Source organism: Callospermophilus lateralis, chromosome 18 (assembly GCF_048772815.1).
Source record: "Callospermophilus lateralis isolate mCalLat2 chromosome 18, mCalLat2.hap1, whole genome shotgun sequence".
Classification (NCBI taxonomy): Eukaryota; Metazoa; Chordata; class Mammalia; order Rodentia; family Sciuridae; genus Callospermophilus; species Callospermophilus lateralis.
In genome coordinates, this window is record NC_135322.1 from 54906728 (window position 1) to 54934327 (window position 27600).

Sequence of the window (27600 nt, forward strand, 5' to 3'; positions counted from 1 at the left end):
AACAGAATAAGGAATATTTATTCTCAAGCAAAAAAACATTCATGTAAAAAACTACAAGGGGTTCCCAAGCACCTGGTGTCTGTGTCCAAGACCAAGAGAAACCTGAAGAGGGCCCCTGAAATCTACCACACATTGAGTGGTGTGGTGAAGGAGGGATCAGCCCTCTTATAAATGTGGCAGGCCTGGCATCATACATGACAGGGATTCAATTCTAATGCAATCTGTTCTTTCCACACCCTCATTGTGGGTTTCTTCAGATTATTTTTTGCAGTGAATTTTTTACAAACCACAGATCCTTCTTGGAATAACAAGGAGTTAAGGCCTACCATTCTTCTTCCATTTCCCCAGTGCATTCCTTCTTTTTTGTTTTCCACACAGCCAAATGACATCTCAGCACTGGGGGTATGATGGGACAGATGCAATAAAATCTGGCTTAGCTGTCAGCATTTTCTACCTCCAATATATTCAATATCCTATGTATTTCTGCTAGACAAATTCTTCTCAAAAAAATTTCATCATTTCCCTTTTATAATTTAAGAATCTATGGAAATTTACCACTAAGTTCAAACACCATTTACTATGGTTTAAATGATGGTGCCCTCTCCAAAATTCAGGTTGAAACTTAATTTCCAAATACAACAGTATTAAGAAGTTGTGACCTTGAGAGGGACAGTGGTGCACATCTGTAATCCTAGTCACTCTGGAGACAGAGGCCAGAAGATTCCAAATTTAAGGTCAGCCTCTGCAATTTAGCAAGACTCTGTCTCAAAAAATAAAAAAGGCTGGAGATGTAGCTGAGTGGTAAAATGCCCTGGGTTCAATCCCATTAGAGGGGGGGTGTGTAAGTGCGACCTTTGGGAGAGCCGAAGCATCCTTACAGAAGAGCTCAAGGCTAAAGTGAACACTTGCTTGCCCTTCCATACTTTGTACCATGTGAGGACACAGTGTCCTTCCCTCAAGAGTAGCAACAAGGTACCATCCTGGAGGAAGACAGCAGTCCTCATCAGACGTCAGTCAGCCCTGCTAGCTCCTTGATCTTGGATTTTTCCAGCCTCCAGAACTGTGAGAAATACATTTCTGTTCTTTATAAATTACACAGTCAGTTATTTTGGTGTAGCAGCACAAATGGACTAAGACACTGTTTAAAGAATCAAATCTTCATTTTCTATCTGAAGAGACTTTTCTCTAGGCACATAGCTAGGCTGCTCATCTCCCTGCCTCTCCAGTGTACTTCTGTCATCATCCTGGTGAATTTGCTTTAGTCTTTTTTTATTTTTTTTAGTTGTAGATGGACATAATACCTTTGTTTATTTTTATGTGGTCCTGAGGATTGAACCCAGGGCCGCACACCTGCAAGGCAAGCGCTCCATCACTGAGCTATAGCCCTAGTCCTGTGTTAGTCTTAATATTCCCTTCCCCTACCTAGGGCACTCTTCTTGTCACTTCTTGCTTTTCTCTCATATGCAAGCTCCATTTCTTCACAAAACTTTCTCTATCCTCAGAAATCCTTACCTTCTGGTCACCATTGATATTTATATGGAATATTCTACATGTTAAATAAGAAACAAGATGGGAATGACAAAGAGAAGACCTATCTCCAAGCCCATAATACCAAGCTATAACTAGCCTAAGAAATAACATGAGTCTTCGCTTATTACTAATAACAGTAACCAAAAACATGCTGTTTCCTTTGCACACTCATGAATGAGAACACATCTTAGTTAATACCAATAAAGAATATATCAACAAGTGATTTGTTCTTATGCACACAGCCAATAAATGACACAAAAAAATCCTAATAAAATCCATTGTTTATGGATAATGAACATCCAGTATTTTCTACTGGACCAAATTTTTCTTTCCTGAGTTTCTCTCTTTTAGGGCACAGCTTATCATTCCATAAATAAAATCAGTAAAAGAATCCCTGGGGACCAAAATTAATTAAATTCAATACATTTTTTACATCACTGAGGTCTCCAGGCTGCACTAGGTCACAGAAGCAGCTGTGGACCACTGAGCCCTGGAGACAGGCACTGGCAGGAATGAATATGGACTGTGAAGGGATATGATCCACAGTGACACTGAGATGACATTCCAGAACCATCTACAATAGGGGGTGTCTAGGCTTTTTAAAAGATGCATAATCCTTTGGGAGTCTCCCCAAGAAAATGCATTTAAACTCAAACTAATGCATATATTTCATAGACTTCATGAAACCCATCCAGTGAATTCTCAGAGATCTAAGATCCCAAGTTAAGAACTATTGATCTACACTTCCACCAGAAACTCATTTACTCCTGCTATTGAAGAATCAGCTGTACACCATTTCCCATTTTCCTTCTCAGACTTGGGACTACAATAGTAGATGAGTCATACCTATTGTGAGGAGTGGAGTTGGCCTGCAGCCTAGTGAGCAGTTTATTGTCCTTGTTTTTAGTTATTTCAAAGTTGGTCCACAGAACTTCATGGGACTATAACATTTCTTTTCTTCTTATGAGACTCCTATGATGGGTCAATGTTGACCAGGAGTACACAGAAAACTACACCATCAAGTACCCACAGGAGAATGTGTCAGAATTGACAGTCTGTCAGTCTTTCCACAATGTCAGATTAAGGAAAGCACCGGGAGGCTGATATTGGGCCCATTCCCTTTCCAGGTGACAGCCTGGCCTTAAAACAGAGATGCCTCAAAGATGATCTGGGATTAGAATGGTTCTAATCATATAAAAGTCTTCTACCACAGCCAGGGGTATAGCTCAGTGGTTGAGCACTTGCCTAGCATGTATAGGCCTTGGGTTTGATCCCCAGAACCACACACAAAATAATAATAATTGTAAAATTCCTCTTCCAGGTCCTAGATAAAGTACATTCCATATCAAGGCCAAAGAGCTGAAGAGGACTCCTTTTGGTTAGGGGTCTGAGACTGCTCTTGCACCTGAGTTTCATCTCATCTTTGCTCTGTCACTCTGGGTACCAAGAACCTTGGCCAGGTGTGAGAAAGTTTCCATTTCTATTCTTTGTTCTAACTGTCCTATGCATAGATGCCAAGTAAGGATGGAGCACAGGCCTTGGCAGTTACTCGTGCCTTGGATAGATGAATGGCTGTAGTCCATCTAGTCCCTCGGTTGCACCTGTTTGTATATTCCAGGCCCTGGGAACACAGATGTTCAGAACCTCTTTACAATCAAGATGCCAAATATCTGTAATCATTCCCCAGATCTGACAAAACTTCTGGCATCTGGAGGCAAAGAAAGATTTGTGACTATTGCTGAAGCTGCCTTGAGGCTGGCCATTAGAAACCTGAACCACAATTTTCACTGAGAATCCAATTCCCAGACCACCTTTTATTTGCTTGGGCTAGGATCAAGGCAACACAAGAAAAGATGCTGCAAATGCCAGTGAAACCAAATTTTGTGGCAAGCTATGTCTACCACCATTTCTCCATGGTGACTTCTCCACAGGACTTGCCCAAGCACAAGCAAAGGACCCACCAATAATCCAATGTACACCATACACAGATCAAACCTGCTGAAAAGGGCTGGTGATGGTCCTGAGACACAAGCCTGCATACAAAGGCCCAGAGGCTGGCATTTTTGTCCATCACAGCAAATACCTTCCTAGTGTGGACATTAGGACAGAGGGGCTGGCAATATGCAGATGAGCTATTTGACACCAAGTCAGTCCAAAGTAGCAGCTCACAGGCCGCCTCTGCTGCCTCATGGCAGCCTCCAGATACCATGTCGAGGCATAACTCCTATCTACTGTGGGCGTGCTCTCCTTCTGTAATCCCTCTTCACTTCTATTGTGTCATTTCCACAGATGCTGGAGGCTGGCCCCCACACTCCAAGCCAGAGAACAGGCAGGGATTCCTCTGCAGGGGATCCTGGATAAGTATTCAGCCACAATATCTAGATTAGGTAATGATGAGAAAAATGCTGGCCAAAACACTGACGAAATTTCCAAAAGGTAAATTTCTGTGTATTCACGCCTAATCTTCCACAGTGGTGTAAATAATTTTTCTACCATCCCTCATCATTTGCAAAATTTTTTGTCAAGTCCAAACGTAATTTAAAATGAGGTAGGTAGCTTCTCTCCTCATGCCTTTGTCTTTGTGGTGACAGTTGAGGCCTGTGCCATGAAAGCACTTGTCTCCTGGGCAGAGGCAGCCCTGAGGGCGGGCACCAGTGGCTGGTAGAGATTCTCAGTTGGCTATTTTCTCAATCTCGTCCAAATCATCTGTGTCCAATCTTTCTATCTTCTTATCTAGGGGGGAAAAGAAAGATGTGAAGAGAGACCAAAATGGGATTGCCATGGAGACACAGCTGAAGTCACCCACAAGGACAGTGTGGCAGGAAAAGGGAAGACACAGGACCCTGCCCAAGAATGGGCTGCTCTTTGGGCCACTACAATGCTCCTTCCTCTTAACCCCAAAGGCTTCCAGAGCCTGAGCTGGGAGCTCTGACCAACATCCAAAAGCCCAGGCCCTTCAGCCTGGCCACAGGGGAATCATCATTAGAGCCCCTAAGCCCCCAGAGTTATGTATGTTCCTTGAGAACACCCATCCAGCCAATGGTAGAAGGGAAGGGAGGGAGCATGTGTAGGAACAAAGGCCTCTCTCAGGGCCATAGGAAAACTTCCCCTTTCCCCACATCCACCACAAAGAGGGTGCCTGCAGGAGACCCTCTGGGGACTCACTAAAATGTTCCTGGATTCTGTTCAGGATGTTCATGCTGTGCTTGCTGTCAACCATGTTCACCGCCAGGCCTCTCTTGCCAAAGCGGCCAGTGCGCCCAATTCGGTGCAGGTAGGTCTCGTTATCTGGGTTCCCGTCCTTGTCCACAGGAAGATCGAAGTTGATGACGACAGACACTTGTTCAACATCAATGCCTGCACAAAGGAGGGACACAGAGGAGTCAGGGCCAAAGACATGGTCAGCCATGTACCCACTCTGGTGGAGGGAGAGTCTGCAGCAGGTCACCTCTGAGCTATTTGACAACAAGTCAGTCCAAAGTCCTGGGGTGCAGGCACAAGAGAGGACATATATTGGCCTATGTTCCAGAACCTTGCAGGTACTAAAACCATGAAACCACAAAGCAAGTCTTTGCTATACATGCAAGAGTGGAGATGCTCTGGGAAGAGCTGGCTCTGTTTTGAGTGTCTCCTTGTACCTGGGCATGACTGCTGGCTTCTATAAATTCCCATCACCCGAGGGAAATCCCATTCTCCTGAAAAGAATTATCCCTGCCAACCCCAGAGGGCTCCTAGAGACCATCCAAGTCTCCTGGATATAAGGACTTCTCTCGCTAAGAGGGATGGGTGCCTGAGTCTAGGATTCCAGGACAGTCTCTGCTTACCACGAGCACACACATTGGTGGTCACCAGAACCTTCTCTTTGCCCTCTCGGAAGCGCTCAATCACAGCAGCCCTCTGCTCCACCATCATTTCTCCACTCAGCAGAGCCACCTGGTGGCCTTCTTTTGAGAGCTCTGCTGCCAACCAACTAGCTGTTTTGCGGGTCTGGAAGGAAAAATAATTGTTTAAACTGAAATGACTTACTGCCATTAAAAACACAGAAGCCCTGATGAGAGTGAGCAGAAACAGCATGATTCTGTTTTCCATACTTTTATTGATGCAGTCTAATTATACATAATAGTGGGATTCATTGTTATATATTCCTACATACCCGTGATATAACAATTGTAGGAATATATAACAATGAATGAGGGGATGATTGAGGGGATGATTTTTTTGTGTGTGTACTGGGAATTGAACCCAGGGCCTCACAACTGGCTAGAAAAGTGCTCTATCACTGAGCTATGTCCCCAGCCCTTTATAATTTAAATAAACAAATAAATAAATTTCCCAGACTGGTCTGTAATTTGTGATCCTCTCCTGCCTCAGGTTCTAAATTAGCTGGGATTACAGGTATGCACCATGGCACTTTTATTTTTTCATCCAGGGAGAGTGTGGATTAAGCAAAGATCTTCATTTCTAAATAGTCGATATCCTTAATGTTTAAAGTTATTTCATCGGATTTTATTTGTTTTTTTTTTCAAACAACTTCTAAGAAGTAGGATCAAAGAAGATTCAGCTGTTCACAAAGTCTTCCCCTTAGAATTCAAGAACCTGAGGAGACTATGTCTGGGGGATGGTACAGGTGATTGTTATATCCTTCCTTTTCAATTTCACAGTGTGAACCAGGTCCTCCTCAGCACAGAGATGCAGCTGGCTGGGAAGGGGGCGGGGCAGTCCTGCAGGTGCTACTTACATGGCAGAAGATCATGGCTTGTGCGATGGTGATGGCCCCATACAAGTTGCACAAGGCCTGGAACTTCTCATCTCTGTTATTGCACAGGACATAGTACTGCTTGATGGTGTCCAACGTCTCCTCCTCACGCTTCAGTTTGATAATGTTGGGGTCTGGGACCACTTTCTGGGCAAACTTCCACACAGAGTCTTCAAAGGTGGCAGAGAAAAGCAACATCTGGCAGTTCTTGGGTAGCATCCTGCAAGGTGAGGCCCAGGCACTTTACATGACCCCAAGATTTTCATTGGAAGGTAGAGAAGAAACAGCCTCCCAAGCTTGGATGGGCTATAGCCCCAGGCTGCAAGGTGTACAGAGCATCCCAGGGCCAGGGTAGAGGAAGAGCAGACCCAGGGTGGCACAGGAGTAGGTTAGGCTCCCTGTCTCGTTTCTCAACCCTGGCTGAGAGATGGTCAGTGCTGACATGAAAATGGCCCATCAAAGAAATGCTGCTCCAAGTACCAAAGAACGGGTAGAAGCAAGAAGAGGCATCTGAACTTCCTTCCTGACTCCAGCTCTTACCTCTGGATACGGATGCTCTGATCTTGGTGGCCCTGAGTGGCTATCATCACGTCAGCCTCATCCAGAACAAACACCTTGATCCTTCTGGGGTCAATGAACCTGAGCTTGGAGCACCAGTCCAGGACGGTCCCTGGGGTACCAATGACAATCTGCTCACTGATCTTCTGACCTCTTTCCACTGTGGAGACGAGATGTTTTCTGTGGGTATTTCAAAGGCAAAGCCAGCTCTCCTCTCTGATATACCCTCAAACTCTTTGAATTTAATTCTAATGTATTTTGCAGCACTGAGGACTGAACCCAATAACTTATACAGTTTAGGCATGCACTCTACCACTGAGCTACATCTCCACAGTCATGTTGAAAATTTTTAAATTTTGAGATAGGATCTTGCTGAGTTGCCCAGGGTGGACTTGCACTTGTGATCCTCCAGCTCAGCTCCTGGATAGGTGGGATTATAGGCATGTGCCACTGTGCCCTTCTGCATTAATATTTCAAGAGAAAATTAGGCTATCACAACATTATTTAATGGATACATAGAGAAACATGACAAAAAAAAACACATACTAAGGAGGATATAATAATAACATAAAAATATCTTCAGTGGCATTTTTTTTTCTTTTTTCTTTTGTTTTTTCAGTGTTGGAGATCGAATCCAGGGCCTCACATATATTAGGCAAGTGCTCTACCCTGAGCTTCATCCCCAGACCTTCAATAACATTCTATTTATTTTCTAGAATCATCCAAGTCTCTTTCAAGTATTTGATCTCTTTGTTTTTTAACTCTGTCAACATCTTTTTCCTTGCGGCTGGGGTTGTAGCTCAGCAGTAGAGTGCTCACCTAGCACGTGCAAGGCCCTGGGTTCGAACCTCAGCACCACATAAAAATAAATAAATAAAATAAAGGCATTGTGTCCAACTACGCCTAATAAATAAATAAATAAATAAATATGGGGGGCACGGTGGCGCGACAACAAAACACATCTTTTTTCTAGACCAAGACTGAGCTTCCTCATTAGACTGAACTTTCAAAGAAAGTTCTTATCTTTCCTATGCACTCTGCCTTGTCAGCTATCTGGACATCTACTTCAAGTAAGTCAGTTGCTTTTATGTTTCTCCTGCCTAAGTCAGTAAATAGGGTTTATTATACAAAGTTTTATCTTCTGAAAGACACACAAACACTCTTTCTGAGAAGGTATACTTCCCTAACTTGGCATGACAGATTATGGTGTACTTCTCATCCCTGTGGTTGAGAACAATTTAGTTCTTCATTTTGAATTAGAAGGGACTTTGAGATTCACCTTTTAGTTCTTTTAAGAATTATAACCTTGCTGGGTACAATGGTATACACCTATAATCCTGAGTATTTGTGGGGGCTAAAGCAGGAGGATCAAAACTTTGAGGCCAGCTTTAGCAACTTAGCCAGACCCTCAGTAATTTGGCAAGATCTTGTCTCAAACAAAAAAAACTGGGGATATATCTCAGGGATAAAGCTCTATTGGGTTAAATCCCCAGTACACTCATGGATTCAATCCCAGTACAAAAAAATAAAATATCATTAGTTGTAAATAAGTGAATTAAAAAGGATGAATATAGAGAAAAGAATAATAACAAGCCCCCACAGTCAATTGCCATGAATATTTTAGATTTTTGTGCTTCTAATAACATGAGAAAGAAATCAGGAAACTTAAAAAATCCAGAATGTGAAACATTTTATAAGCAAGTGCACTGATCAACCTAACAGGTCAAATGTAGTTGAGGAGGAAGGTTATAGGGACAATTACACATTGAAAGAATCAAAGACATACAACAACCAAACTGCAACACATAAACACTGACTTAATTTTGTTAAAAAAAAAAAAAAAAGCCATAAAGAAATAGTTTTAGGATAAATGGGAAAGAGTGAAAAATGGATATTAATTATTCCAGGGAATTTATTAGTTTTCTTGGTTGTGATAAGGACATCATGGGTATGCAAAAATGTCCATATGAAAGGTACAATATCTCAATATCTGCAACTTACTTTCAAATGGTTCAACAAAAATGCAGGCACACATATACAAATAAAGGAAATATGGCAGAATGTTAAGTTTTTGAATCTAGACAGATAACATACATGTGTTTATTACATTATTTTAACTACTAGGTATGTTTCAAAGCTTTTCAAAATGAAAATAATTCATTAGGTTAACAACTCAGGATCACATACTCATACTCACATTTATTGCCTCGAACAGCATAAGCTAGCTTCAATTCAGGGTAAAATTTGCCCATCTGTTCAATCACTTTTCCTGTTTGAAGGGCAAGCTCATATGTGGGGGAGAGGCACAGACACTGAAAGAGTAGGAAAGAGTGTAGAATGGAAGATCAAGAGAAAATCTCTTTTATCAAGGAAATTCCCATTAGAAACTGGTCATTCCCCCAGGTGAGGCTGAAGGAAATAATATGTAAGTTAAACTGTATACCCTTTGATTCTTTAAGGTACAGTCATAAGCTAAAATTCTTTGAAATCAGAATTCTGGCTGAGTAATGACACTTGAAAACAGCTATTGGCCACTAGAATCCATTTATGAGTAAGGATCTGAAATTGCAATCAAACATTAGCCTCTTTTTAACTTACTCAATAAGTTCTCAGAAATCCCAGCAACTTGGGAAGATGAGACAAGATTGCAAGTTCAAGGCCAGTCTCAGCAACTTAGCAAGGCCCTAAGCAACTTAGTGAGACACTGTCTTAAAATAATAAAAAGGATGGGGGATGTAGCTCAGTGGCAAAACACTCTTAGGTTAAATCCCCAGGACCCTCTCCCCACAAAATTTGTTAGAACTTTCTAGCAGATGAGATTTTTTTTTTCTGCAAGAATGAAGCCTAAAAGAATATCCCAGAACTTTCAAATCATGGATTTTTGTTTCCACTGAAAGATCAACCATAATGTTTGTGCTTGAGTTCTAGTTTATGCAAATAATGGTAATATCAGCAGGTGATATAGTTCAGTGGTAGAGTACTTGCCTAGCACAGATGAGTCCCTGGGTTCAATCCCTAGCACTGAAAAAAAAGTAGCATAGTTTGGCTTTTAATCCATCAAATGGAATTCCCCTTTTAGCTATGCATTAGAAGAACATCCAAATTCACCAAGTACTTACCTGGGGATATTTGTTTGCAGGTTCTATTTGGCTGAGCATAGCCAACACAAAGGCAGCTGTTTTACCAGTACCAGACTGAGACTGGGCAATTAAGTTCTGTGGGCTGCACAAGAAAACAAACCATTTAGGAGCTTATATGTCAAGATACATATTTAGTTAATAAAAACAAAGAATAAAGCTTAAAAAAATTGATATTTAAGTTTCATTTATAGGAGACCTTGGATTCTGTTACAGAGTTATATATGCCAGTTTCACAACTACAAAGCACTCTAGAGAAAAGACTTTATGACTGAATTTGAAACACTCTACATCTTTTATCTATTCTCAATTCAGCAGCCAATGATTCTTTACTTCATTTCTTTTTTTTTTTTTTTCCCCCCAGTACTGGGGATTGAACCCAGGGACACTCTACCACTGCACTGCATCCCCAGCCCTTTTTATTTTTTTATTTTGTGACAGGGTCTTGATAAGTTGCCTGGGGTCAAGTTTCTTCTGCTCCTCTCTTTGTTTCTACTTGAAAGCTCATCTTCCTCATGTAGCTCTTTGACCCACCTTCTTGGGTTGCTTCAGGGGGTTCTTTTTGCCACCTTCAAGGTGCTATATATGGCTCATGCCACCTCATTTCCAGATCCTGCCACTGGAAGCATATATCTGGTTTTTTTAAAAGCATTTCAAAGTAGATTCAACTTTTATCAAGTGGTTAGGTAGAATATAGCCAGTGCCAGAAGCCCTAAGATGGGAGTGTAGCTGGCATCTTGTCAGAGCAGTATTGGGACACTGATGGATTAGAATAAGGGACAGAGTAGGAGATGTTAGCTGAGAGGTAACAGGGAACCAGAGCAGGTCTCACACTCTGAATGAAAGGCGAAGCAATCAGAAGGATTTTGAGCACAGAAGGGATATGTGCTGACTCATACTTTTTAAAAAATCACTAGTGGGGCTAGTGGTAGAGCACCTGCCTTGCACATGTGAGGCACTGGGTTCGATCCTCAGCACCACATAAAAATAAATAAAGATATTTTTAAAAAATTAAAAAATCACTGGCTATCAAAACCAAAAATTGACCCCCTCCGAAACAAAAACGAGCAAAAAATAATGACAAAAAAGATGTACTCCATGGGTGGATATGTGAAAAAGCATAGTAAAATGTTTATGGTAGGATCTAGATAGACGGTATACAGGTATTCACATTAAAATCCTTTCAATGTTGCTGTGTGACTGAAAACTGTCATAACAAATTCTGAGGGTAAAAACCGCAAACAGGTCCTTATGTATCAATTTCCTTGAGTTATTTTCCTCCAGAGCACTTGTCACCTTTTAAAACAGCTTTACTGAGATGATCCATTTACCATACAATTTTCCCATTTAAAATGTTCAGTTCAATAGTTCTGTTTGTTTGTTTGTTTGTTTATACCAAGGATTAAACCCAGGGGCACTTAACCACTAAGCCACCTTTTTATTTTTTTACATTAATTTAATTTTTTGAGACAGGGTCTCACTGAGGTGTGCTTAGGGCCTTGCTAAATTGCTGAGGCTGGCTTTGAACTTATTATCCTCCTTCTTCAGTTTCCCAAATTGCTGAGATTACAAGCATGTGCCACTGTGCCCAGCTATATTATTGTTTTTTAACTTTAGTTAAAATATATACTAGATAAATTGTCATTTTAACCACTTTTAAATTCGGTAGCATTAATTTATATTTATAATTTACCACCTCTTAATATATGTTTACTTATTTCTTGGGGGGTACTGGGGACGTCTTAACTCAAGGCCTTATGCATGCCAGGCAAGTGCTTTAACTGAGCTGCAACCTCAGTCATTTTTAAAATTTTTATTATGAGACAGATCTCACTAAGTTGCTGAGGCTGGTTTTGAACTTGCAATCCTCCCTCCTCAGCCTTCTGAGTCACTGCAATTACAGGTGCATGCCACCACTCCTGGCCATAGGAATCAATTTCTTTACAAAAGGTCTTCATGCCCTAGAGCCTTGTTAAAAACGTGATCTGGGCCAGGTACAGTGGTACTCGCCTGTAATCCCAGTGGCTTGGGAGGTTGAGATAGAATCTTGAGTTCAAAGCCAGCCTCAGCAACAGCGAGATGCTTAGCAGCTCAGTGAGACCTTGTCTCTAAATAAAATACAAAATAGGGCTGGGGATGTGGCTCAGTGGGCCAAGTGCTCCTGAGTTCAATCCCCAGTATCAAAAAAAAAAAAAAAAAAAAAACGTGATTTGAAGGCTGGAAATGTAGCTCAGTGGTACAGCGCTTGGCCTAGCATAAGCAAGACTTTGGATTTGATCCTCAGGTACCACCACAAAAATAAAATATAAAAAGGGATCTAATATATCCTGTATTAACATTACCTGAAAGTTTATTAGAAATATTGAATCCTTGTCCCAACCTCAGACCTACTAAAATCAAAATGTGCTTTTTAATAAATTGCCATGAGATTCAAATGCCTATGAAAGTGGAAAAACACTGCAACAGAAAACAACCTTAGTGTATAACTAATTAGAATAAAAAGAAAGAAACAAAGAAACAAAGAAACAAACAAAGAAAATAACCTTAGTAATTATACTATTCAGGTATAGAAACCTGGTTTCTTTTCCTGATTCTGTAGATGGAACCCAGGAATACTACATCTCCATCCATTTTTTTTTTTGAGATAGGGTCTTGCTAAATTGCTGAGGCTGGTCTGGAACTTTAGATCCTCTTGCTTCAATCTCTCTAATAGCTGGGATTACAGTGTATTCCATCACGCCTGGCTCTCTGTTTGTTTTTTGCCTAGTATACTTGATACAATAAATTATATATATATATATATCTCCATATAATGAAATCATGGTATCTATGAATGATATAAATATATTTACTAACATAGAAAGATGATCATTTGGGGGCTGGGGTGGTGGCTCAGCAGTAGAGCGCTCGCTTCTCACATGTGGGACCCTGGTTCAATCCTCAGCACCACATAAAAATAAATAAACAAAATAAAGATATTGTACTCATGTGTAACTAAAAAAATATTAAATATAAAAAAAAAAAAGAAAGAAAGAGGGCTGGGGATGGTCTGGAACTTTAGATCCTCTTGCTTCAATCTCTCTAATAGCTGGGATTACAGTGTGTTCCATCACGCCTGGCTCTCTGTTTGTTTTTTGCCTAGTATATTTGAGCATGAGAAGAAGATTAACATTAAACAGGAATGAGAGGTGGGAGGGAAAGGGAGAGAGAAGGGAAATTGCATGGAAATGGAAGGAGACCCTCAGGGTTTTACAAAATTACATACAAGAGGAAGTGAGGGGAAAGGGAAAAAAAAAACAAGGGGGAGAAATGAATTACAGTAGATGGGGTAGAGAGAGAAGAGGGGAGGGGAGGGAGGGGAGGGAGGATAGCAGAGGATAGGAAAGGCAGCAGAATACAACAGACACTAGTATGGCAATAGGTAAATCAATGGATGTATAACCGATGTGATTTTGCAATCTGTATATGGGGTAAAAATGGGAGTTCATAACCCACTTGAATCAAAGTGTGAAATATGATATATCAAGAACTATGTAATGTTTTGAACAACCAACAATAAAAATCAAAAAAAAAAAAAAGTCTTTGGTTGGCCCACATGTAAGAATACACAATGGATCAAAACACTGTGTTTGTGAAAAATACCAGAAAGTTGTCAGTTGTAACAAATCGTATAAAAGTCCTGTAAAATTCCTCATGTAGTGGAATTCCATAAAATAATAAGCAATATGAAGAGCTTGATACAAACCAATTTGTGTAGAACCTTCAGAAAATACAGAAGCTGAAGGAAATGAACTAAAGATTATAAATACAATTTTTTATCCATTAAAATAAAAAATAAAAAATAAAAAAACTACATCTAACAATTTACATAGAAAAAAAGTCTAGAAGTCTCTACTCCATAATATCAATAATGCAAGGGGAGAGAGATTACAGATAATTTCTTTTTTCCTCATTGTTTTCTAGCTTTTCTACAAGGAGTATGTATTATTAGTATAAGTTTTTAAAATAAGTTTTTGAAACTAGAAAGTTAAAAATGGAATAGAATTATATCAGTACACATACGGTTCAGCAAGCATCAAAGGCAATGCATTCTCTTGGATTTTGGATGGACGGTTGAAACCCATGGCATACACTCCTTGGAGAAGCTGTGGTTTCCTAGAAAAACCATTGAAGGTAACAGTCATATAGTCTCTGACTGAGGAACACAGCAAAATACCTGGTAGATTTTTCTTCTCTTTTTCACTGTTACACATAGTTTTTAAACAACAATAATTGAGTTGAACACAATGTGAGAGTGCAGCTAAAGCTTTTACAGATTAACTGGAAATATTCCTTAATAACCAAAGCAGATAAATCTAATTATTGACTTGTGTTAGCTAAAAATGTTCTTCTGTAGGAAAAAAACAACAGGTCTAGGATCTCTACCTAAGTGCAAAAGAAGTAAACAAAATACAGTCGAAAGTAAACAAGTACTCACAGTCGAAGCTCTTCAAAAGACTTCACTGAGTAGAGTGGGGAGTTCGGATCTCGCTGCAGGACTTCCACTTGGTTAGTGTTATCCACAAGGTTGCTTCGGATCAGCTTGTTAAGTAAAGACTGGGCAGCTCTGTCCTCTGTCAAGGAAAAAAGATCAAAGATTTTTAAAAGTCCATGAAATCCAGAATGAGTCCATTTAAATTCAATAATATGTTTGTACTGGGCTTTCTAATTTAGGGTACACATCATAGTTTTGATTTATAAATATAATTAAAATAGTTCTATTTATTTATTTAGGAAGTGCTAGGGATTGAACAAAGGGCCTTCTGCATGCTAGGCAAGTGTTCTACCACTGAGCCACATCCTAGCCCATCTTACTTTATCGAAAAGAAAGGCTATAATACCTACATTGCCTCTTGGGGCCTCATATTCTTCAGTGATACTGGGGATTTAATCCAGGGGCACTTTACCACTAAGCCACATCCCAAGCCCCGCCCCCCCCACACTTTTTTTTAGTACCAAGGACTAAACTCAAGGGCACTTAACCACTGAGCCACATCCCAAGCCCTTTTTTATATTTTATTTAGAGACAAGGTCTTGCTGAGTTGCTTAGGACCTCAAAAAATTGCTGAGGCTGACTTTGAATCACAATCCTCCAGCCTCAGCCTCCCCAGCTGCTAGGATTACAGGCATGTACCACCACGCCCGGCTCCAAGCCCTTTTTATGTTTTAATTTGAGACAGGGTTATTAAGTAGCTGAAGCTGGCTTTGAACTCACAATCCTCCTGCCTCAGCCTTCCAACTTGCTGGGATTACAGGCAAGTGTCATGGCACCCAGTTTTAGAACTCTATTCTAACAATCCTTTTGGGGGGTTATCTGTTCTTCCTATCTGGACCCAAATATTTATTTCTCATTTGCACTCAATATAAACTTAAAAATTAGCTTAATAGATCCATCACAACACAACAACAACAAAAGGAACTAACAAAGTCTCCATTTTTATGTGGCATAAGTTGTTCACATCTTGTCATCTGTACCAAAATATAATTAAGTTATTTTATTAAACAATGGGGATACAACTTAAAATTCTTTTTATAATACCCTATATAAGATAATCATTAAGGGAATATTTCCGGCTGCTGCTTTATTAGTTGTTCAATGTAAACTTTCTCTAAAAAGTGATCATTAGAATTCCTTCACCTATTAACTATTTAAGTTGAACTTAAACTAGCACTGGGACCCCTTTTAAAGTCAAGCCAAGTTGGGTATAAAAATGAAGCCTCATAACAACACATTTTCTTGGAATATAGAATTTCACTTATAGAGCTTTAAGGCTACATCACCTTTCTCTTCTTCATCTGTCTTCTCTGCATTAGCATTGGTCTTGACAACAGCACCTTTATCAAACACAAAGTGGCTGTCATTTAAAGTCACATCCCAAACCCAACAGCCAAGACAATTCAAATTCTAGGATACTAGAAAAGTAAAGGCCTGAGAGCAAAAGATAAATGAGAACAAAGCCACTACTAAAAACATTTTATTATCCCCAAATAAAGTATTAAGAGACTGCTGCTTATATTCAATTCTTTCTCCTTCCAGGTTCCCTTACCCCATATCTCAAAAAATAATGCTTATTTCCCTCATAGCATCAATAATGCTGAAGTAGGATAGAAAGATACTATTACAATAGCTATGATCAGACAACACCCAATGTTCAACAAAAGAATATCTGTGTACATGATATTGTGAAAAAAATGTTACTAAAGATCTATGTATACAAATTTATTAATAGAACAGAAATAGTCAAACAATTTGTAGCTATGTAAAAATATACAGCAAAAGATTCACAGTGAGGTAAATGTTACATTGCACCCTCCCTGCTTTTCTGTTTTTTTTTTTTTTTTTTTTTTTTTTGGTGACAGTGCTGGGAATTCAAACCCAGGCAATGCAAGCCATACCAGGCAAGCACTCTACCACTGAGCTAAGCCCCCTACCCCTCTCCACTTAGATTACTGATAGATCTAAGTCCAGAATAATGACAATAGATGAACTTTCAGATTGCTCATACTTTATCCACCTCATCCCAAATTGAAGAACAGTTAAAAATAATAATAATAATCTGGCAGTACAGTCCTATGGTGAGTAAAACCAATTAGGCACACTCATTCTTATATTAAACATACTTTGATTCTGTGATCTAATTCATTGATTCCCAAATCAAAAGAATGACAATATCTGCTAGCCCCCTGTCCAGAACAAATATAATTTTTTCCAAGTAATTATTATGCCAAAATAAAAATACTAAAGGAAATGACATTTGTTTTCAAACTAGCTTTTAATTACTCACCATTGACATCTGGTTTGATTTTCTCTTCCTTAAGATGCAAGTTGCTCAACTAAATGAAGAATATGGGGGGAGGGGAAAGTGTCAGGAAAATCACTTAAAAGATTTTGAATCAACAGAGCCTCCTCCCTCATGAAGGTGGGGAGAAAAAGCCACTCCCAAGACCTTCTCACTAGGTGTAATCACTGGGAAGGATTCAGCAGGCTGTTCTGCTGGGTTCCTTTTACTTACTCAATATTTGAATAAGAATAAACAAAATTTCCCATAAATACAGTAATAGAAAAAAATAAAGGTTACACAGGAGTAAAATCAATAGTTTCTAATTACAATTTTTAAAGAATTTAATTTGTGAGTTTGCTTAATGCCCTGATTACAAAGATTTTCTCAGAGGAATATCATTAGAGTTGTCATTCTCTCACATTCTTTTCTTCTTCTTTTTTGAGGGGAGAGTACTGGGGATTGATCCCAAGGGTGCTTTACTACTGAGCTATATCCCCAGCCTTTTTTTTTTTTTTTTTATCTTTTTTATTTTGATACAGAGTCTCAGTAAGTTGCTGAGGCTAGCCTCAAACTTGCAATCCTTCTGCCTCAGTTTCCTGAGTTGTGGGATTATAGGCATACACATACTCTCATGTTCTACCCAACAAATCTAAAGAGAATTGGAAGAGAACAGGAAGGACTACAAGGCAAAGCATCTGCGGATAAGACTATGCATGCTGCAGGATATGTTCTAGCCACACAGCACTACAGCTACTGATAGGCAGCCTCATATCAAAGCCTCATTTTAACTGGAACAGACTGAAGCACGGGGGCATACTGTGTAATTGGAATACCCACTAGGCTGAAGTAGGAATACAAAGACACCAGGCATAACACAGAAACGTTTCAATGAAAGAATTACTAAGACTTTTATTAAAAAATTGCAAATTTAGCAAGATATGGCGGTATATACCTATAATCCCCCCATTCAGGAGGCTGAGGCAGGAAGAGTACAAATTTAGAGCCAGCATAGGCTACTTAGTGAGACCCTAGTCTCAAAAATAAAGGGTTAAGGATGTAACTCAATGTTAGCACATGTGCCCTGGGTCCCCAACACTGTAAAAACAAAAATTAAAAAAATAAAATAAAAATAAAACAGGGAAATTTAGGGATACCCTGGTAGGATTACCATCCCTAGTAGAATGTAAATACCTTAATGACAAAATATTTCAAAATTTGGATCCAGTACATAAAAGGTACACTAATAAAATATTAAGTGGCATCTAAGATATCATTTAGTAAAAGAATATAAAAATCACTACAATGATACGGTTATTTCTTAAATCACCATCAAGTTCTTTTTGTCCTAAGGTTCATTTCTGTTTTTTCCAAGGGACCAAGGGGAAAAAGAAGGAAGGTGGGGAGACAGAAATGAAAACAAAAACTTTGTTGAATAGGTATTTAGATGACAATGGAAGAGGTTCACTTCTACTCCAAAACTATGAAGGAAAACAAACTAACAGACAATAACAATGGAATCACCAGCACAGTGCATGATATGTAGTAGGTGCCCAATATTTTTCAGTCTGCTAAAGCACTACCTACATTCTACCAGCTTAAGTCTGGTACTCAACTTTTCAGAGAGACAGGCAGATACACAGGTTGGCAGCATTTACCAGAGAAAGGCTAGTAGTAGTCATTTCTAGGGTGATAACTATTACCTAACTAAATGACAGGGCTGAGGTATAAACAAGTTGACGAAGTATAAGCGAGTCAGAAATATCCATTACTATAAAGCATTTTAGTTCAATCATAAAAGGACATTCAATGATAGAAGAATCATTCTTTGTTGATATATTGTTCAAATTGAAGTTAACAGGGTAAAATGTGTAGAAAAAGTTGCCACTTCTAATGTAAAGGACACCAACAGATGTCTTTTATTACAATGTATTAGAATTCTGATACACACTGCAGATTCCTACAGAATGGAGAAAACCTACTCAGTCCTGGGTAGGCTCTAAGGGTCTTGAAGCCTAAGTAGACCTGCTGTAATGGCAGCAAACTGAATGCTAGGTAGAAAGCACAGTTAGTTCAGATACCCTTCTTTGCTCTAATTTATTTGGACCAAAATCATTTTGAAACCCAGGAACTAGTCAAGAGGCAAAACAAACCACCCACCTTTTCCAAATCGCCCAAAGCCCTACTTTTATAATAGCCACTTTTTTTTCACTGCATTTAATATTTTAGTTTTTAAGATATCTGAATAATTGGACATTATATAGTTACACTTCATTTTATTCAAAAGTACTTTAGAAACAATTCTTGAGGCATAAGAAGGGACATTTAAGTAGTACATGACCTGTGCTGAACAGGGGTTACCTTGGGCAAAATTGTGAAGTAGAAGATTTAGTAAGCCTTAGCAGGTCTTGAAATCCTTCACCCTCTAAATTGACAAAGAGATCTCCAATGGAACAAATAGGAGAAATTGTAAATAGAATCTAATATTCTCTTATCTACAGTGAGTATGAAATGAAGCTTGATGGATATTTAAAATACAAGTGTTCTCTTACTCTTACTCTCCCTCTCTCTCTTACTTTACCTCTCTTCCTCTCCCCCTCTCTCCCTCTCTCTCTCCCTCTCTCTCCTCTCTCTCCCCCCTTCTCTTCTGGCTACTATGGTCCTGCTAATGAAATCTCGGACAGGTAAATGGTTGTTTTGGCTTGTTGAGTTTATGGAGCTTTTCCACGGTTCCTTACATTGGTGCTGAAATTCAGGATGGGGATCTCCATCACTCAAGATGGAATCCCGTTCCCAAATTCCAAGCGCAACAGTTCCTGTCATAGTCCACTCCTCTGATCACCTGCCTGACATCCATCACCGGCCTGCAGATTGTTGCAGGGCATGTTCATGGACTTCTCCTCGGAGGAAATCCATGCCTTTAGTGCATGGATATGGGGCCTCCTGGCCCTTCTCCAAACAACTGACCACCCTCCCTCCCTCCCTCTAAATGACACCCCTACTCAGCAGGAAGTAGCTAGATTGAGGACGACGCCCCAAAACCAAAACAAAAAAGGGAGGAATGTTGGTAAAGATGGTGCCCGGAGCGCTTCTCTTCCAGGAGCTGAGATCCATGACACACTGAATGGCATGTGAACCATCACCTCCAATCCCTGTGAATGGCTCGAACTTTGAATGGCGCACCTCCAATCCCTGAAGTGGTGTGAACTCTGGGCCAATGAAGAAGTAACAGCCCACTCACCTTGCTCCTCCTCATCCTATGTTAAGCCCATAAATATCAACACCCTGTTCGTGCGCTGTCTTACTCTTACTCTCCCTCTCTCTCTTACTTCACCTCTCTTCCTCTCCCCCTCTCTGCCTCCCTCTCTCCCTCTCTTCTCTCTCTCTCTCAACCCCCTTCTTTTCTGCGACTGGCCACTACGATCCTGCTAATAAAATCTCGAACAGGTAAAAAAAATAAAATAAATAAAAATTTAAAAATAAAATACAGGTGGAACAATTAATGTTGCTCTGTATGCATTGCAGTCACATGCATGCAACTCCCGGGAGGAGCCTCAGTGGGATTCCAAAAGACAGAGGAGGATAACAGGCATCTTATTTGTTCAGCTTTTGAATAGTGTGACTTATTATAACTGACCTGTTTTTTGCATGGTTAAATATCAAGTTTTACCCATGATTCAACTAACTGATCTATACAATATTGCCAAAAAAACAGATTCCTTCAAAAAAAATTCTGTGAGCCAGGCACAGTGGAACACACCTGTAATCCCAGCAGCTCAGGAGGATCACAAGATCAGCAATTGCGAGGCGCTAAGCAAATCGATGAGACCCCATCTCTAAATAAAATAAAAAATAGGCCTGGGGATGTGGCTCAGTGGCCAAGTACCCCTGAATTCAATTCCCAGTACCAAAAAACAAAACAACAACAAAAAAGCCCACCTATGTGAATTATAGATAACAACAATAATAGCCATCACTCATATCAGACATGTCCATAATTCAATGAGGTAGATGCTATGATTATTCTCAATTTACAGATGAAGAAACTAAGGCACAGAGAGGTTAAGCAACTTGCCCAAGGTCACATAACTAGTTAGTTATGGAACCAGAATACAAATCAAAGTCCACCAAAGGTATTAATCTCTATATAAAAGTGCTTCTCAGAGCTGAGGTTATGGTTCAGTGGTAGAGCACTTGCCTAGGATGTGCTGAGGCACTGTGTTTGATCCTCAGCACCACATAAATAAATAAACAATATAAAGGTCCATTGACAACTAAAAAATATTTTAAGAAATAGTGCTTCTCATAGATAATCTGATAATCTAAAAAATACTAATTTTAAACAGGGTACAAAGGTGCATACTATCCCAGCTACCTGAGAAGCTGAGGCAGAAGGAACTCAAACTCAAAGCCAAACTGAGTAACTTAACAACACCCTGTCTCAAAATAAAAAGGGCTGGGGATATATCTCAGTGGTACAGCACTCCTGGGTTCAATCGCCAGAACCAAAAAGAAAAAAATCTTAAATTTAACATAATGGTGCAGCTGCTTTAGAAAACATTCTGGCAGTTCTTTAAAAGCTAAACACAGAGTTACCATATAATCTTGAAATTCAACTTCTAGATTTATTTTTTTATTTATATATGACAGTGGAATGCATTACAATTCTTATTACACATATAGAGCACAATTTTTCATATCTCTGGTTGTATACAAAGTATATTCACACCAATTTGTGTCTTCATACATATACTCTGGATAATAATAATCATCACATTCCACCATCATTTCCAACCCCATGCCCCCTCCCTTCCCCTCCAATCCTTCTGCCCTATCCAGAGTTTGTCTATCCCTCCCATGTTCCCTCTCCCTACCCCACTATGAATCAGCCTCTTTATATCAAAGAAAACATTCAGCATTTGGTTTTTTGGGATTGGCTAACTTCACTTAGCATTATCTTCTCTAACTCCATCCATTTACCTGCAAATGCCATGATTTTATTCTTTTTTATAGCTGAGTAATATTCCATTGTGTATGTATGCCACATTTTTTTAATCCATTCATCTATTGAAGGGCATCTAGATTGGTTCCACAGTTTAGCTTTTATGAATTGTGCTGCTATAAATATTGGTGTGGCTGTGTCCCTGTAACATGCTGTTTTTAGGTCCTTTGGGTTTAGACGGAGGAGAGGGATAGCTGGGTCAAATGGTGGTTTCATTCCCAATTTTCCAAGAAATCTCCATACTGCTTTCCATATTGGCTGCACCAATTTGCAGTCCTACCAGCAGTATATGTACTTCTAGATTTACACCAGAGATTTAAAACTATGTGTCCACACAAAAACTTGTACATTAATACCACAGGAATATTATTTATAATAACCAAAAATAGAAACAATCCAATGTTCATCAATTTATGAATGAATATATAATATGTGGTATATCCATACAATGGACTATTTATTATTTGGCAATAAAAAAGGAATAAAGGGCTGGGGTTGTGGCTCAGTGGTAGAGCACTCACCTAGCACATGTGAGGTACTGGGTTCCATCCTCAGCACCACATAAAAATAATAAAATAAAAGTATATGGGCTGGGGATGTGGCTCAAGCGGTAGGGCGCTCGCCTGGCATGCGTGCGGCCCGGGTTCGATCCTCAGCACCACATACAAACAGAGATGTTGTGTCCGCCGATAACTAAAAAATATTAAAATTCTCTCTCTCTCTCTCTCTCTCTCTCTCTCTCTCTCTCTCTCTCCCCTTTCTCACTCTCTAAAAAAAAAAAAAAGTATTATGTCCAACTACAACTAAAAAATATATACATATCAAAAAAAAGGAATAGGAATAAAGTACTGATACATGTCACAACTGATGAACCTTGAAGAGATTATGCTAAGAAAAAGAAGCCAGTCGCAAAGGACCATATTATGAGTTTACTTATGTGAAATGTCCAGAAGAGACAAATCTAAAGAGTCAGAAAATAGATTAGCGATGATTGTCAGGAGCTGGGCAGTTTAAGGGAAACGAAGAGTGACTGACAAGCAACAAAATGTTCTAAAATTGGTTGTAATGATGACTACACAACTCTGTAGATATACTAAAAATCAGCAAACTTGCACATGTTAAGCAGATAAAGTATATGGTATGCAAATGAGATCTCAAATGCATTTATTTAAAAAATAAATACAAAAAAACATGCCAGGCACAGTGGCCTATAATCCCAGTTACTCTAGAGGCTGAGATAGGAATTGAAATCTTACTTTGAAGTATTTATGTAAGAGAAATGCAAACATGGCTCAGTTGGTAGAGTGCTTGTCTAGCATGCACAAAGTCCTGGGTTCAATACCCGACACCACCAAAAAAAAAAGAAGAGAGAGAGGGAATGAGAGAGAGAGAAATGCAAACATAATAACTGCCCCAAACTGGAAAATATCTAAATGTCCATTAACTGGAGAATAAGCAATCTGTGGCATATCCACAATGGATTACTACTCAGCAATAAAAAGGAATCAACTGCTGATACCTGCAACAGCATGGCTGAATCCAGAAAGTATTATGTTAAAGTGAAAGATGCTAGACTTGTCAAAAGGTTATATATTAGCTGGGCACAGTGGTGCACATCTACAATCCCAGTGACTGGGCAGGTTGAGGCAGAAGGATCACAAGTTCAAGCAATTTAGTGAGGTCCTAAGCAACTTGGCAAGACCCTGTCTCAAAATAAAAACTAAAAAGGGCGGGCAATGTAGCTCAGTAGTAGAGCACCCCTGGGTTCAATCCCTAGTACCTGAAAAGCAAGAAAATTTAAAAAGAAAAAGAAACTAAAAAGGATTGATATAACGCAATGATACAGCACCTGCCTAGCATACAGGAGGCTCTGAGTTCAATCCCTAAACAACAACAACAAAAAAAGTTACATATTGTATGATTCTATTTCATGGCATTTTGGAAAAAATAAAACTATAATGACAGAAAACAAATCAGCAGTTGCAAGAGAAGGGTAGAGAGAAGGGCATGACAGCAAAGTTCATGGGAATTTTGTTGGGACAGTATAGATGTTCTGGATGTTGACCTTGGTGGTGTTATGGAACTGCTTTTGTTGAAATTCACTGAACTGTACCACAAACAGGGCTAATTTTACTATAAGAAATTATACTTTATAAACCCAACCTTAAAAAAAATTAAATGGTCAGTCCAAGAGGTCCAATATTCAACTAAAAGAAGTTCTCGGGGGGCTGGGGATGTGGCTCAAGTGGTAGCACGCTCACCTGGCATGCGTGCGACCTGGGTTCGATCCTCAGCACCACATACAAACAAAGATGTTGTGTCCGCCAAAAACTAAAAAAAATAAATATTAAAAATTCTCTTTGTCTCTCTCTCTAAAAAAAAAAAAAAAAAAGTTCTCAGGGCTGGGTTTGTAGCTGAGTGGTAGAGTGCTTGTGTAACATGTGAAGCCCTGGGTTAGAGTCACAGCACTGAAGAATCAATCAATCAATCTCACAATTTATAAGGGTTCTGGAAAAGAGGGAATGAAGAAAAAACAAAGGGCTGACTGAGGGATGGGAGGATAAAGGAGGATGATCACAAGTTCCAGCTCAGCCTCCTTATTTTGAGAGAGTGTCTCAAAATAAATAAATAAATAAAAAGCACAGAGGATGTAGCTCAGTGGTAAAGCACCCCTAAGTTCAATCCCCAGGACAAAAAAATAAAAATACTAAAATTTTTAAAAGGAGAAGTAAGTCACATTAGGAATTGGAATGGTCTCAAAAATCTTAACAATACAAAAGTCTAAAAGGCAACAGAACAATGCCTTTAAAATTTGTGAGGAAAACAATTTGCAACTTACAATTCTACAATCAGCCAAACTAATATCGAAATTATAGTGCAAAGTAAGATATTTTTAGACATGCAAGATTCCATTTGCTTTTTTTTTTTTTTAGGTACTGGGGATTGAACCCAGGAGAGATTTACCACTAAGGCAAATACTCAGCTCTTTTTTATTTATTTTGAGACAAGGTCTCGCTTAATTGCTGAGGCTGGTCTTGAACTAGCAATCCTCCTGCCTAAGCCTCCCAAGTCACTGGGATGACAGGAGTACACCACATCTGGTTACACATGCATATTTCTAAAAAATTTACTTTCCATACACCTCTAGAACAGAAAATTGATGGCTTCACCAAAATAAAGGAATATAAATGTTGTGGCTCAGTGGTAGAGCACTTGCCTAGCAGGTGTGAGCACTGGGTTCAATTCTCAGCACCACATAAAAATAAATAAAATAAAAGTCAATTAACAAATTAAAAAAAAAAAAAAAAAAAAGATGAGGAGCTGGGTACAATGGTGCATCCCAGGAGCTAGGGAGGCTGAGGCAGGAGGATCACAAGTTGAAAGCCAGCCTCAGCATTGAGGCACTAAGCAACTCAGTGAGATCCTGTCTCTAAATAAAATACAAAATAGGGCTGGGGATATGGATCAGTGGTTGAGTGCCCCTGAGTTCAATCACCAGTATCAAAAAACAAAAAAACAACAACAAAAAAAGAAAGTTGAAGAAAGGGAATATGGAAAGAAAGGGATCCAACACAAGATAAGGCAGAAGGAATCCCTAGAATGAGGTTGAAAGCAAATCTCTTCCTTTCTCCTCCATCTCCTAAAATGAACTGTGTTCCAAACATAGGGGTGTCTAATCCAGTTGAATCAGATTAAAGGCCTGGAAGAGATTGAATTGACAGAATGCTTGATGTATCTAACTGAACAACCTGGGATCAACTTAAGTGGCAGGGAGTTTGGGTTTGAAATGGTAATAAAACAAAAAACATGAAGCAAAAAATACAGCAATTAAAAATTCCAAGAAAAGTAAGTTTTACAGAAATGTGAAAGTATAGCCAAGCAGAGGTGGAGCATGCCTGTAATCCAAGCTACTTGCTTGGAGGTGGAAGGTTGAATCAGGATGATCAATACTTGAGGTCAGCCTTGGCAACTGCGCAAGACCTAATTAAAAATAAAAATAGCTGGGTGAGGTGGCACACGTATGTAATCCCAGTGGCTTGGAGGCTGATGCAGGAAGATCCCAAGTTCAAAGCCAGCCTCAGCAATGGCGAGGCACTAAGCAATTCAGTGAGACCCTGTCTCTAAATTTAAAAAAGTACAAAATAGGGCTGGGGATATAGCTCAGTGATTGAATGCCCCTGAGTTCAATCTCCAGTATCAAAAAAAAAGTAATTTATTTTTAAAAAATGTGTTTGTATATATATGGGGGGCGGGGCTAGGAATGCAACTTAGGGATAGAGAGCCCTTGGATTCAATCCCTAGTTAAAAAAAAAAAAAAAATAAGGAAGGGCTGGGGTTGTGGCTGAGCGGTAGAACGCTCCTCTAGCACATGCGAGGCTTTGGGTTAGATCCTCAGCACCACATAAAAATAAATAAAATAAAGGTATGTGTCCAACTACTTCTAAATACGTATTTTATATAAAAAAGGAAAAGTATTCATTAGTTAATAATATAAACATAGACTACTGAACTAAAGTTACAATATTAAAATGAAAAATGGGGTGTGGGGGGCCAGGGTTGTGGCTCAGTGGTAGAGCACTTGTCTAGCATGCTGAGACACTGGGTTCAATCCCTGGCATCACATTAAAATAAACAAAATAAAGATATTGTGTCAATCTACAACTAAAAAAAAGAAAAATGGGGTGTGGAAAGGCATGCATATGTGATGGGGGAAGAAGATGGAGGGAAAAAGAGTCTAAATATCTAAAACTGATAACTAATAAGTAGCAAAACAATCATACTGTTTAGGAAACACAGTGGTAAAACTATCAGTCAGTTTCAAGGAAAATGTATTTGCCTCTGGGGAAGAAAATATTGGTAGAAACCACTGTTTTTGAAACTATTTCTGTGCATGCATTCATAACTTTATCAGTTATAAAAACAAAAAATAAATTAAAAGTCAAAACAAGCCGTGGGCCAAAATAACCCTTTTCTCTTTATAAGTTAAAAAGACAAACAAATAAACAAACAAATAAAACACAAAGAAACAAGGTCCTTGCTCTGGAGGAATTCTCAGAAACAAACATTAACAGAAGTAGGTGCAAAGCACTGCCAGAACTTAGAATGTTCAGGAGGGAGAAATTAATCATACACAGTAATGTTTAACTTTCATTTTGTTTACTATGTATCAGGTTCAGAAAAAAGAACAAAGTTAAGCAGATTAGGAGATTGACTGCCCAAACCACCGTATCACCATTTATCACCTAGCAAGCTGGAGGAGGTACACAAACAGGAGTAGGACATGGCTCCAGAACCCGAGCAGCTCAGAACCTGAAGGTGGAGATTGACACCTAAAACGGTGATTACAACCCAGGATCAGGAGTGCAATCTATGACAGACCCTGATCCCAAGATGACAGGCAGGTGGCTGGGCGCCTGGGCCCCGGAGCACCCACCTGCGACTACGTGACGCTGGAGGAGAGCGGATAGACAAAGCCAGCTCAGGGTCAGGCTCCACTCATCTTCTCCCCGTACCCCCGCACCCCAACCTACCGAGTGTCCTTTCCCAGCAACCAAGATTCCGGCCAGAACTCATCCCCACCACACCCGACCCTTTCTTTCACGGCTGAAGCCAACTCACCGACTCGGCCGCCGCTTCCTGTTCATCCACCGCCAGGGCCCACGAGTCGGTGGCCATGGTCCCCAGCGCGGGCAGGACGCAGCCGCTGGAAGGCGAGCCGGCGGGCGCGGCGCAATCGCGAGCTCCGGGGGGTCTCAGCAGCCCGGGCCAGCCCCTCCGAGGGGGAAGTCATTCGCTGCC

General features: G+C 39.7%; 1 protein-coding gene across 4 annotated transcripts; it reads right to left on the reverse strand.

The window, feature by feature from the left end:
* Positions 1–27600, reverse strand: LOC143383132 (ATP-dependent RNA helicase DDX19B). 4 transcript variants are annotated; one of them, XM_076837466.2, is made up of 12 exons: positions 27421–27600; positions 16806–16854; positions 15802–15855; positions 14459–14594; positions 14044–14136; positions 9964–10066; positions 9042–9156; positions 6827–7004; positions 6269–6506; positions 5355–5517; positions 4696–4887; positions 1–4263 (listed from the first exon to the last, which is right to left on the reverse strand). In XM_076837466.2, exons 1-12 carry the CDS (start codon positions 27475–27477, stop codon positions 4202–4204), a joined length of 1440 nt encoding a protein of 479 aa, XP_076693581.1. In that variant the 5' UTR covers positions 27478–27600; the 3' UTR covers positions 1–4201. The 4 variants fall into 4 exon arrangements, with proteins under 4 accessions (XP_076693581.1, XP_076693584.1, XP_076693582.1 ...); XM_076837469.2 differs by lacking the exon at positions 27421–27600 and adding an exon at positions 24063–24080; XM_076837467.2 differs by lacking the exons at positions 16806–16854; positions 27421–27600 and adding an exon at positions 27333–27350.